This window comes from Bactrocera neohumeralis, unplaced genomic scaffold, assembly GCF_024586455.1.
Source record: "Bactrocera neohumeralis isolate Rockhampton unplaced genomic scaffold, APGP_CSIRO_Bneo_wtdbg2-racon-allhic-juicebox.fasta_v2 cluster10, whole genome shotgun sequence".
NCBI classification, from domain to species: Eukaryota; Metazoa; Arthropoda; class Insecta; order Diptera; family Tephritidae; genus Bactrocera; species Bactrocera neohumeralis.
Window position 1 is genome coordinate 5,961,158 of NW_026089623.1, and position 13,368 is coordinate 5,974,525.

Genomic DNA, 13,368 nt, shown 5'->3' on the forward strand with positions numbered 1-13,368 from the left:
ATAGTAAATTCGTTTGAAAAAATAACACTTGCGAATACAAAAAAAGATCGGGACACCCGCGTAAACTTAATGATAGAGATAAATTGGCTGTTGTGGATATGGTACGAAAAAATGCACGTGTGAGTAGTTTGGAAATATGCAGCGAAATAGGAAGAGTTTCGGAAAAGTGTGTGAGCAAGTCTACAATTCAGATAATATTACGACGTAACGTAACGGATATTCTTCACGAACAGCGCGTCGAAAACCGCTAATCAGCACTTGAAAAAGGGTCTTGACTTTTGGCAGACAGTGCTTTTAACAGAAGAAAGCTAATTCAATATTTTCGGATATGATGGACCTTCAAAAGTTTGGCGAAAACCGGGTACAACTCTTTAAGCTAAAAATTTGAGAAGTGCTGTAAAACATAGCGGAGGCAGCGTGATGGTTTGGGGTTGTATGGCAGCTTCTGGAGTTGGAAACATGGTGTTTGTTAGCGGAAAAATGCACAAATTACAGTAGTTAGACATCTTGAAGCAAAATTTAAAACAGTCGGTTGAAAAATTGGGTTTACCGGATGATTATGTCTTCCAACAAGACAACGACCCAAAACATACTGCGCATTTGGTTCGCGAATGGCTGCTATACAATACGCGAAAACAGCTCCCCGCTCCTCCACGGTCCGGTCTTGAATCGCTTAGAAGACGTATGGGATTATTTGAAAAAGAATCTTAAAAATCATACAATTTCATCAGTAGCCACTCTAAAAAAAAATGGCTTAAAAGAAGAGTGGAACAAGGTACCAACTTCGTTTACAGCTAAACTGATCTCTTCGATGCCAAATAGAATGCAAAACGGTGGACCAACAAAATAATAGATTTTAAGTTTTAAAACAAATTCATCATAATTTAAATAATAATATTAGAAATTGATTACATAAATATGTAGCGTACGATGAAATATGACGCAAAAATTTTGTTCGGTTTATACTTTTTTATTTATCATTTTCATTCTGAAATATAATCAATTAATTTGCTTATGAATTATTTAACTTACAAACTTTCTTTTATTAATGGAAGAACTTTTTGCATTTGAGTGGATTGAAAACGGAAAAATTGATTTTAGAATGCGTAGGATGAAATATGACACTGACTGTAACCTAGCCAGCGTAGCCGTTGTATCCTAATTCGCTGAACTACAAATATCGTCGTACATCTTGTACAGATTGTTATTCGGCTGGGAAATAACTCTCCAGCTTTGATTCGGTACGCCGGTGGAAGTAGAAAAAAGGAAGACCTCCACTCTGTTGGATAGATCAGGTAGAGAAGACCTGGCTGAAATTGGTAACTAGAACTGGCGCCAAATAGTGTGAAGAAGAAACGACAGGTGCGCTGTTGTATACTCGCTTATAATCGCGTAAGCGGTGTTTACGACAATAAAGAAGAAGAAGCAACTTAGCATATATGTCAATCGAAGGAGTCAGCTAACTCCACAACAAATTTTATTAAAATTGTTTCAGCGAAGAAGTAAAAAACATACACACTCACAAACATTCTCTATAATAGTAGTTTGATTACGTAAAATTTAATGCTTTTGGAGTGTTTATTTAGGCAGTTTCACACTTTTTCCATTTTTGTATATATTAAAAGAAGGAGGGGTGGACAATTATATTTTACCCATTTTTGCACTTTAATTGATACAGCTTCTGTAGTTTGTGAGATATAAACACTAAAATTATTGGGAGGTGGTATCACGAACACTTTCCAATATTTTTTAACTGGACGAGACAAGCCACAATATAAAAGCAGTAAAATTAAAATTAAGGTTAAGGCTATTCCTAGCAAACATTTGCGGATAAATTCCTTCAACTCATTTAGCAAAAAAAATATTTAAACGTAGATAACGTATACATCTGGATCAATTATTATTTTAAGGGTTCAGTAGGGTGATTGGGCCTGTTTTTGGAATTTTTTTTATAGAAATTTTTATTCTACAATAGAACTTTTTTTTTATACATATATCATGAGGTATATCGTGGAGTGTATGAACAAATTTTTTTGGAATTTTTGATGACATCTGTCGGAGAAATGGCTGGGTGAATGAGATGCGTTTTTTCACTGGCGGACTCGATTTCTCATGTTTGAATCATCTGAAACACAAAAACCCAATTTATTCTTAAAAAGTGCGTAAATGGTTATCGTCCCTACTAGAATCATGAAAAAATGTTGATAAATTAACGTTTTTTTTCATTTTGCCCACGTTTTTTTTGCATAAATTTTGTCATAACGTTATTAATAACTTATAAAAAATTATGAATCTAGGAATGGCGATAGCCAGGCGTTTTGTGAACATTTAAAAAAAAAAAATAAGCGAATCGGTGGAGTAGTTCGACCGGAATGATGTCTGCTAGTTTAAAAAAGTATGTTTTGAGAAAAACGCGTTTAAAGTTTGAGTTGTGCACTCCGAGCGCTCCGAACGTCGAGCGGTAGTATTATATTTGAACCTTTTTCGAAACTTTCCAATGGTAAAGTGGGTTTCTACATTAATTCTTAGGGTATAAGGGAACAGAAAATGCAAAAAAAAAAGAATTAAAAAAAGCTTACCCTATTGACCCTTTAAGGTAATTTAATTGAACACGAAGGCTTTTCCGTATAGGCAGCACATCGGATTTTGCTCCAAAGTCATCGTAATAAAAATCAAAACTCATGTCCATTTTTATATTAATTTACCCTTTCGTTAGCAATAACTGAAGTCAATACTCTTTTGATTGGCAACATGAATAAAACTGCGACTGAAAAAAGAGTTTGGTTAATCTGAAATTGAATTGTTCTAACTTCAATTCAACTGAGAAGAGTTGCAAACCGTAATAGGAGTATCAACCAATTTTTTTTTATTGAAAGTAAGAGATGTTCCTTTGATAAATACATATTTAATAGCTGCCTTTTATCAAAACTATTTATTAAATATTACCCATTACATTAAAATTTTAATATTCTGTCTCTACTTGTCAAAACTAGAACACAATACTGGTATTTTAATAGCCTAATATCCAATAAGTTCGATTATCTATTATTTTTATGTCTTTGGAAAGCAAAGTTGAGCAAATACCTTGATATCATTTTATGCATACTCTGAGCTACTAAAGGATCTTCTGTATCCATCCAAAGTTCTCCAGGTCCAATAATACATTGCCGTCCAACTTCCATGTAAAAAAGGCAATATGAGTCTCCACATCTGAAATTAAATTAAAAAAGCGGAGTTGTAAAATAACCGCGTAGTTATACATATTGATTATACAGTGTGTAAGGTTAATGTAAACATAGTATTTAATTGCATGAACGGTACATAAATTATTAAAGTAGTTTAAAAAATAAAATTAGTACAATAGGGACTATTAGAAATAAAACCATTATGCCCAATTAATTTACAATTTTCTGCAAAGCTAGAGCCATATTGATTAAAAGTTTTTATTCATTAACGTTTTGTATCGAAGTTATACTTCTTATTCTTCTTAATAGGCGTAGACACCGCTTACGCGATTATAGCCGAGTTAACAACATCGCGTCAGTCGTTTCTTCTTTCCACTACGTGGCGTCAATTGGATATTCCAAGCGTAGCCAGGTCCTTCTCCACCCGGTCCTTCCAACGGAGTGGAGGTCTTCCTCTTCGTCTGCTTCCCCCGGCGGGTACGGCGTCGAATACTTTCAGAGCAGGAGTGTTTTCGTCCATTCGGACAACATGGCCAGCCAGCGTAGCCGCTGTCTTTTAATTCACTGAACTATGTCAATGTCGACATATATCTCATACAGCTCATCGTTCCATCGAATGCGATATTCGCCGTGGCCAACGCGCAAAGGACCATAAATCTTTCTCTCGAAAACTCGCAACGTCAACTCATCAGTTGTTGGCATCGTCCAAGCCTCTGCACCATATAGCAGGACGGAAATTATGAGTGACTTATCGAGTTTGGTTTTTGTTCGTCGAGAGAGGACTTTACTTCTCAATTGCCTACTCAGTCCGAAGTAGCACCTGTTGGCAAGAGTTATCCTTGCCTGGATTTCCAGGCTGACATTGTCGATGGTGTTTACATTGGTTCCCAAATATACGAAACTATCTACAACTTCAAAGTTATGACTGGTGAGGTAAGGTATGCCTGTCGTAAGAGGCGACTAAAATCCTGGCCACCAGTCCAGAGCTGTATGGAAGCTCAACTGGTAGTGGCTTCGGCTACGAGGTCTGACCGGAGACTTAATTCTGCTACCACGGTGAGCAGTTAGCCCTTGGGGGTAACTTCAATCTGCTCATTGGGTTTGGCTCTTTGTGGAGATTCGTGGTGGTTGTGGTTAAAACCCAAATGCGGGAAGAACTGACCTTGTCAATTGAATGTGGAGTTGCATTGCAACCGGGTGCCGGACCCAAAGCACGGCAGAGGTTTTAGATGGGCCTCGAACTCGACCAAAGTGGTTAGTGTATTCATGCCACACTGCCAATTGGTACTGAAAATGTTTAGCATTCTCAGGGCGCTGACCAACGCATTAATTTGATCCGCTGTGCTTTTGAGCGCCGTGGAGTAAGGCTGCCGTCAGCAGATACCCACGTTAAACACACCGAATTTTTTGTCCAGTCTGGAGAAAGCAGAACTAACGGCGCGGGTGTTCAATCAATATCATCGGCATACCTGTTCGATTAAGTTCTGCAGCTCGAATTATTTTCTCCAGCAGCACGTTGAAGAAGTCGCACGAAAGAGATTCGCCTTGTCTGAAACCTCGTTTGGTATTGAACAGCTCGGAGAGGTTCTTCCCGATCCTGACGGAGCTTTTGGTGTTGCTCAACGTCAGTTTACACAGCCGATTTAGTTTTGAGGGGATACCAAATTCAGACATCGCGGCATAAAGGCAGCTCCTTTTCGTGCTGTCGAAAGCAGCTTTGAAATCAACGAAGAGGTGGTGTGTGTCGATTCTCCTTTTACGGGTCTTTTCCTAAAATGGGCACATGGTGAATATCTGGTCGGTTGTTGATTTTCCTGGTCTAACGGCACGCTGGTAAAGTCGAATCAGTTTGTTGACGGTGGGCTTTAATCTTTCACACAATAAGCTCGATTGAACCTTATGCGCGATGTTAAGGAGGCTTATCCCACGGTAGTTGGCGCAGATTGTGGAATCTCCCTTTTTGTGGATTGGGCAGAGCACACTTAAATTCCAATCGTTGGGCATGCTTTCGTCCGACCATATTTTGCAAAGAAGTGGATGCATACTTTTTATCAGTTCTTCGCCGCCATGTTATAGCTCGGCCGGTAATCCATCGGCCCACGCTGCTTTGTTGTTCTTCAGACGGGTAACTGATATTCGAACTTCTTCATGGTCGGGCAATGGAACGCCTGCTCCATCGACATCGTTGGCACCCCTCATCGTACCAGCTGTTCTTTTGCATTTTCCAAAAACCAATGGTTTTGGTTGCAGCTATACGTAGGGAGCTTGAAATGCCGTCCCACAGTTCCCTTATACGGAGTTGTTGACGAGTGCTCTCAGAGAGCAGGAGTGCAAATCGAGTAGAAAATCGTTCGCCTATCTGTTGTGATTGCAGCTTCTCGACGTCGAACCTTCCTTGTGTTTGTTGGCGTGCGTTCTTTGCTACACAGAGGCGGGTGTGAATCTTGGCTGCATCCAGATAGTTGTCCGAGTCGATGTTAGGATCTCGGAGCGCACGCACATCTAAATCAGTGGAGACGTGTCTTCCGTCTACCACAACATGATCGATCTGGTTGGTGGTTTTTCGATCCGGAGACAGCCAGGTAGCTTGATGAATCTTCTGGTGCTGGAATCTAGTACTACAGATAACCATATTTCGGGCCCCGGCGAAGTCAATCAGCCTCAACCCATTTGGGGATGTTTCCTCGTGGAGGCTGAATTAACCGACCGTCGTGCCAAAGATACCTTCTTTGCCCACCCTGGCGTTAAAGTCGCCAAGCACGATTTTGACATCGTGGCGGGGGCAGCGCTCATAGTGTGCTCCAAGCGCTCATAGAAGGCATCTTTGGTCACATCGTCATTCTGTTCCGTCGAGGCGTGGGCGCAAATCAGCGATATGTTGAAAAACCTCGCTTTGATGCGGATTGTGGCTAGACGTTCATTCAACGGAGTGAATGATAGTACTCGGCGACGGAGTCTCTCTCCCACCACTATTCCCACACCAAACTTGCGCTCGTTTATATGGCCACTGTCTCAATCCTTGTCCCGTCCGTCGCATTTCTTGGACGGCGGTGATGTCAGCCTTCACTCTAACGAGGACATCAACTAGCTGGGCAGCGGCACCTTCCAAATTAAGGGACCGGACATTCCAGGTACGTGCCCTTAAATCGTTATCCTTAGTGCGTTTGCCATGGTCGTCATCAAAAGAAGGGTCCGAGGCTTGTTGTTCCTTTTCATTGGTATGATTTTTTACGTGGCGCAAACCCAAACCCAGCGCACAACCCCGTGTAGGGGATATAACGCCTTCTCATTTTAGCTCGCCTTCGAACGGATGGTCTTAGGCTACCCAGAGGATACTTGGTCTAAAACCGGAAGTCGTGAGCTGCTTGAGCCATGAATGGCGATCAGAGAACTATCCTCTTTAAACGCGTTTTTCTCAAACTATTAAACTGGCGGACATGATTCCGGTCGAACTACTTAACCGATTTGCTTAATTTTGGTTTAAATGTTCACAAAACGCCTAACTATCGTCCGTACTGGGTTCATAATTTTTTATAATTTTTTGACAATGTTATGACAAATTTTATTTAAAAAAACATGGGGAAAATCCAAAAAAAAAAAAACGTTAATTTATTAACATTTTTCATGATTCTAGTAGAGACGATAACCATTCACGCACGTTTTAAGAATAAATTGGGTTTTTGTGTTTCAGATGATCCAAACATGAGAAATCGTGTCCGCCAGTGAAAAAATGCATCTCATTCACCCAGCCATTTCTCCGACAGATGTCATCAAAACTACTACGATATACCTCATGATGTGTAAAAAACAAAAGTTCTATTGTAGAGTAAAAATTTATATGACAAACATGTCGAAAAAACAGGCCAGATTACCCCACTGACTCCTTAACTAATTTAATTTTTTATATATTATTTACTTGTTTACAAATAATTATTGTACATATAAAATGTGTTGTAGGTTAATGTAAAGACTTTAAAATATTTATATACAATATATTAGTTAATTTGTTTTAGATTGTATGCTTTAGCTGATCTTTGGAGACGAAACTTTATATTTTATTTATCCAATCAGCTGATGGTTCTTTGAGAATTATGGCACAAACATTCATCAACTTTAATTTTACGGAGTAGAGTTCAAAACAGTAAATAGATATTAGTCTAACTTTTAGTCATACTTGGGGGTCACTTTTACACATTTTCAAATTTTCTTGGCACATTCGCCGCAATTTCAGGTGATCAGTGAGCACTTTTACGACCCTCTTAACGCGCACCTTGCGCATGTTCAATTGCTCCGTCACAATGTCAAGAACCACAGATTTTGATAAATTTTGCATCTGAGCAATTAAACGAATACTTAGTCGACGGTCTTAGTTCAAAACTTTGCGCACACGAGTCACATTGTCGGTGTTTGTGGAAGTCACAGGTTTCCCAGCACGGTTTTCATCAGCGACCTTTTCCCGAACCTAAAAAAATGCCTGGTGCTACCGGAACACACTAGTACTTGCTAAAGCAACATCAGTGTAGACTTGCTTGATCATATCAAACGTCTCTGTCGCAGATTAACCGAGTTTCTAACGTGTGCTGCATTTTCAGCTTGCACCACTCACAGAAACACGTCGCGCGAAAATGTTTGTCTTGACTCTACAGGTGCTCGGATACAACTAACCAGCCGCTCGGTCGTTAGCTAGGAACGCCCTCTACCGAATCAAGTCGGTGCGCGCACGCTCCGAAGTACAGTCCCGGCGGAAAAAAATCAGTACTATTACTTTCCGGACAAACCCTGTATATACATAGACAATCTAAATCCTTAAAACTATTTCACAACAAAAAAATATGAAATTAAATATAATTTAAGAAAGTAGTAAAGTGTTCAATTAGCAACGTTTTTTTGGAGAACAATTTGGTAAATTGTTCTATTAAATTCTTGGGCTAGTATACCTCTATGTATATAAGACTACTGCCGCTGGCGATTAATCTAATGTAAGACCTCTAATAACAAATCCGTCTTATCAGGTTAATAACACGGTTACCAAAATATTTCAATATATATATTTAATTTACGGTAAAACCGAAAGCAGTTTGGTATAATATATCCGAATATATTGTAACCGATTTAATCGATAAATCATGTATTTTGAAAATACGTGTATACTTTTAGTAGATTGTTAAATAAAAGTCTCAGTTATTGGCTATATACTTATCTTGTATAACAACTCAATGGTTTATTACTAATTTTCCGATTTACAGCATATTACATACTTGTAACTTACTTGAAGAAATATATACGTACATATTAATATAAACTGTTCGATACAGTAAAAATATGTTTAGGCATAAACACGATATACACGAAGTCTAGAATACTTCATAGTTTTTAAATGATTGATATTTCTTCGATTACTATTAACATAATTCAACATACTAAGATATTCAATTTTTAATTTTATAATCAAGTTTGTTAAAAATGAGTAATTTTCAATTGATAACTTTTAAAATAATGAATGAGGAAACTAGGGTTATTCTTAATTTTTATCAATAATATTTACAGTTTTTACCACTTTCAAATTTACTTTAATTCAATTCTATTCGTATTCGTAGTTCAGCTCAAATAAATTCGCTGGTATTCCCACATTGCAACGAAGAACTGTAGCTTTCTGAACGGAATCATATTCTTATTATTCTGACAGTATCATTGGAATACGTGGCAACATGAACTTCTCCAATTAATTTTCACGTCAGAATGGCTGTTTCATTAATATTTCCTTGAACCTTTTTATAACGCCTTTATTAGCTTTATCCGTATGTCTTCTATTTCTTCTCAATGGTACTGACTCTGATAGGCACTGAAAAACAAAACAAAAACAACCTAAAACTATTCAGCTAAAAGCATCAACTATCTATTTTGAAAGAAAAAATTAACCTAAAACCTTATAAAAAAAATACCTAACAATAACAATATTTCCTGAACACATTATTAAAAAGTGAAAACATGTGGCGACATAATCAGAGGGGAATCCAAGACAGATTTGCTTAGTTTTCAGAATTACAAACATAAATAAGAGAGAGGCATTTGTTGTGATGTTAAATTCCGTTTATTACGTTTTGTAAATCATTTTAACATATCTCTACTTTTCCATAAACTCAATGATTACGGCATTTTGTGTTACATAATTATGCTACCCCTATAGAAATAAAGGTAAGATAATTCGAGCCACAAAAGAAATTACTTTCTTCACAATCCTTTCAAATCTGTCAAATCACCATCTTTTCGCTTTCTTTCTGATAACAAAATCGATCCGTAACATTCAAAACCGATACAATTTCTGTTTCGGATATCAAACTTATAACATTTGAATGCATACAGCTACTACATTTATTTATCGGTTTCAATTCTTATTCCGGCAGCTGTCAAATTCTTCAACACCCTGAACATAAATATTGTTGACGCCGGCCAATTTCACTGCCATATCTGTGTCGGGAGAGCGATCGCTTCTTAGAAGTTTTTTTTCGAAGTTTTAATTCGAACGCAACCAAATATTGTTTGGTAAAAAGTTGCGCTCTTTCTTCTTTTGCGACATCTCATCCGATCCAGACGTGGTAAGTGTGATTCCAAATTTTTAAAATTAAAATACATATATGTATTATAAGGAAGATTTTGTTCTTTATTGATTGTCTTGTGTGGAATCATTTGAGCCGTCCATTTCCTCACGGCCAACCACAACCACGGAACGAACCACACCGTGCTCCACCTCCTGAATTATCATTGGTCCTTCGAGCCAGATAACAGGCAACACGTTGATTTTATTTTAAAGTGAATGTACATTGATTTGCCTGACTTAGCAACACGCAAGGTTATAGCCAAACAATAAATACACCTCGCATTTGCACTGATCATTTCACTTTATATATTACAATAAAATAAACTGTTATTCGAAGTATAAATTTCTCGAACGCACAAACATCGTCTGGAGCGTCAACAATTCTCTCTCGGTTTTTTTTTGTGCTTAATTTGAGTCTTGTCCGTAAACTCTGCCTTTCCATAAAAAAAATAGATCAAATAAGTGTAACTTTTGAACTTATTGCAACATATTTGGCAGTTCCGGTTCAATTGTCAAATACATTGGAATCCAACAGGGCCTTTACCAGAGCTGCAGAGTTTGACGTGTCTTTTGGTCCAACAGCAAACAACCAAAGTGCTTACTCTCTTGAAGTACATCAAGTTGAACTGAAATATCTGTGGGCAGAGGTAAAGTCAGAACACAAGTTGTGTTTGCCAAAGGTGGATCCTTCTAACACAGACTCAATTGAGGACATAAAACTTAAATATTCAAGTTGTTAACACGCTTATGTGTTTAGTGCGGCATTGATGAGCGAACACATGCACAACCTCACGGCATTCAACTAAAGCCCAACTTCAAGTTCTACAGTGATTCAAATTGAACGGTTGCCACAAACGGCAGAGCCCGTGAGGTATTTCATCAATTTACCGCCATGTAATATAGAAATATTTCATAGCGATGTTTAACAATAGCCCTCTATAATGGACCTATTTGCCGCTATTTATGGGAATGACTCGAGGCTATCTCCAGGGGAAAAGTTGTTCCACCTTAATAAAAAAACCCGAGGTGAGGCGAAATCTATTGTTTCGAAAGCGCCTCTGACAAATGATGGATTCGCATTGGCTTGGAATAATTTGTTGTGTAGATATGAAAACAAGCGAGTGCTTATCAACATCCAATTAAATTTATTGTTCAAGCTTTCGCACATTTCAACAGAATCAGGCCGAACTCAGAAATTTACAGCGGGAGATAAGTAGCTGCATTTCAGGTTTACAAATACATGGCATCAATATAAATAGCTGGGATGCCATATTTACGTATTTGTGTTTTATCCGACTGCCTGACTATACACTGTCGCTTTGGGAACAATCTATGGATTCGGATTCAGAGATCCCAAAATGGGTTTAATTAGACAAGTTTCTAACCAAACGGGTTAAACGCTAGAGAGTATCAAACATCAAAGGCGAGTTGGGTACTCAGGCCAAGATTAAGTCGGCTAATGTTGAAGGTCGAATACCAACCTTACAATCAAGGATTGAATCCAACCTCATCAATTCCCATCACGAAAAGACAAACAATCTTAAATGTAAACTGTGCTCATCTCAATCGCACATTTTGAAAACTTGTCAAAGATACATTGAGATGCAGCCTAACGCACGGTTAAATGCTGTCAGAAAACTCAACGTCTGCCTAGCTGTTTACCGGACTCACATGAAGCCAAAAAATTGTAAACAGAGACATCACTCCATGATTCACCGGGCTCAGAGTGAGGAAATAGCTCAAATATTCGACAGCACAGACACTACTGAGATTTTCACTAAATCCCATGTGGCCTCTATTCAGGCCAATGTATCAAATGTACCCACCAGTCGAAGCAAGCTCTTAGGTACAGCCATGGTGGCCATATGTCTCAACGGGAGCACCTTCACTGTCAGAGCCCAGATCGATTCGGGATCTGAAGGAACCTTCGTAATAAACAGTCTGCAAAAACGCTTAAATCTGACAAGCAGAAAGGTTAGCGCGCGAGTTTCAGGATTGAATAATACTGTACCGGGACTATTTTAATCGGTATGCCCGATCCGTAACAAAAGTTTAAACCAGTTGCTACTGCCAAAATTGACTGGACTGCTTCTATACATATCAACTAATCCTTCAATTGTCAAACTGTTATCCAATATCCCCTTAGCGGATAATAATTTCTATATGAGCCAAAAGGTTGACATGGTGATCGGAGGGGATCACTACTCGAAAATCATACTAAAAAATTGAAGATCTTTGGTTCCCTCATTGCACAACATACAGTGTTCGGCTGGATTTTAACAGATTTCATTCCCTCCGAAGAAACGAAGAATAAAACGATTTACGTCACATATTTCAACGAGGTATCTAGCTATCCAAATTCTGGGAGCTAGAAGAAATACCTAAAAAAAACAATTTTTCGAAGACTCAAAATCAACGTTCCCTTTATCTGCGAAAATAATAAAAGCTAATGCCTACGTAGACGACGTATTATCTGGTGCTCATGAAATCTCCACCGCAATTAACCAGCTGATTAAACTATTAGCCTCAACCGGCTTCTTATTAAGAAAGAGGACATCAAACAGCAAGAAAATTCTGATTCATACCTAACGATCATCTTTTGACCACAGATTTCCTGGAATTCGACAGCAGTAGCGAAGCCAAAACATTGGGAATTCGATGGAATGAGAGATCGGACAATTTTACTTTTCCACTAAGCCTCTAGACAACAAAGACTCTTTCACTAAAAGAGAAGTTTTGTCCATGATAGCTAAATTGTTCGCCCAGCAGGATGGTTTAGTTCAGTAATCATCGTTGCTAAAATTTTAATGCAGGAAAATTGGTTGAAAAACACCGATTGGGACGACGCTTTGACCCAAAAAACTCTTAAGCAGTGGAAGACATTTTTTAAAAATTACCCACATATAAACTTTGTCAGGATCCTGCAATGGGTATGTTATACACCGAACTGTCAAGTACAGTTCCATGGATTCTGTGATGCCTCAGAAAAGGCGCGTGCAAGTGAACGATCGCGAGATTAAAAAGGGCTTGCTTTTAACAAAAACAAAGGGCGCTTCTGATAAAACCATCTCAATACCCAGATTAGAATTATCTGGTGCTTTTTTGAAACAGAAAATATATTATGGACTGACTACACCATCGTTCTGGCATGGCTACGCCAGCCGCCGTGGTCTTGGTTGACATTCGCTGCGAATCGAATATCAAAAATTTGCGAGCATACTGAAATTTAAAACTGGAGGCATGTCAACTCCGAAGATAATCCTGCCGACCTGGCTAGCAGAGGAGTCTCCCATCAAGATTTGCAACCAACGATCTTTGGTGGTGTGGTCCTAAGTGGTTAAAACTTTCACCATCCAAGTGGTTCTGCAGTAGACGTTGATACCACTCTGGAGGCCAAGAGCATTCGTGTGCATCATGCATCAGTTATTAGGACAGAAGATGTTTCGGAAAGTTTTTCCGAATTTTCAAGAGCACTCCAAGTAAATTCTCGAGTCTTCATATTCTACAACAGAATCCATCCCGATTACAAAACCCCTACACCACCTGCAACGCTCACATCTGATGAAGTTAAATTTGTCAAACACA

At 38.5% G+C, this 13,368-nt stretch overlaps 1 protein-coding gene and 1 pseudogene across 8 annotated transcripts in view; one reads left to right on the forward strand and one right to left on the reverse strand.

The window, feature by feature from the left end:
• LOC126764854 (insulin receptor substrate 1) overlaps nt 1–13,368 on the reverse strand; it is a 256,071-nt gene that overhangs the window by 150,055 nt on the left and 92,648 nt on the right. For all 8 annotated transcript variants that reach the window (XR_007668109.1, XM_050482474.1, XM_050482469.1 and 5 more), the window contains exon 4: nt 3,085–3,210. Coding sequence is in view for 7 of the 8 variants with exons in the window: in XM_050482474.1 (XP_050338431.1) it covers nt 3,085–3,210 (126 nt within the window). In the remaining variant the exon portion in view is untranslated. The remainder of the gene's footprint in view (nt 1–3,084; nt 3,211–13,368) is intronic.
• LOC126764915 (uncharacterized) lies at nt 12,710–13,283 on the forward strand (annotated as a pseudogene).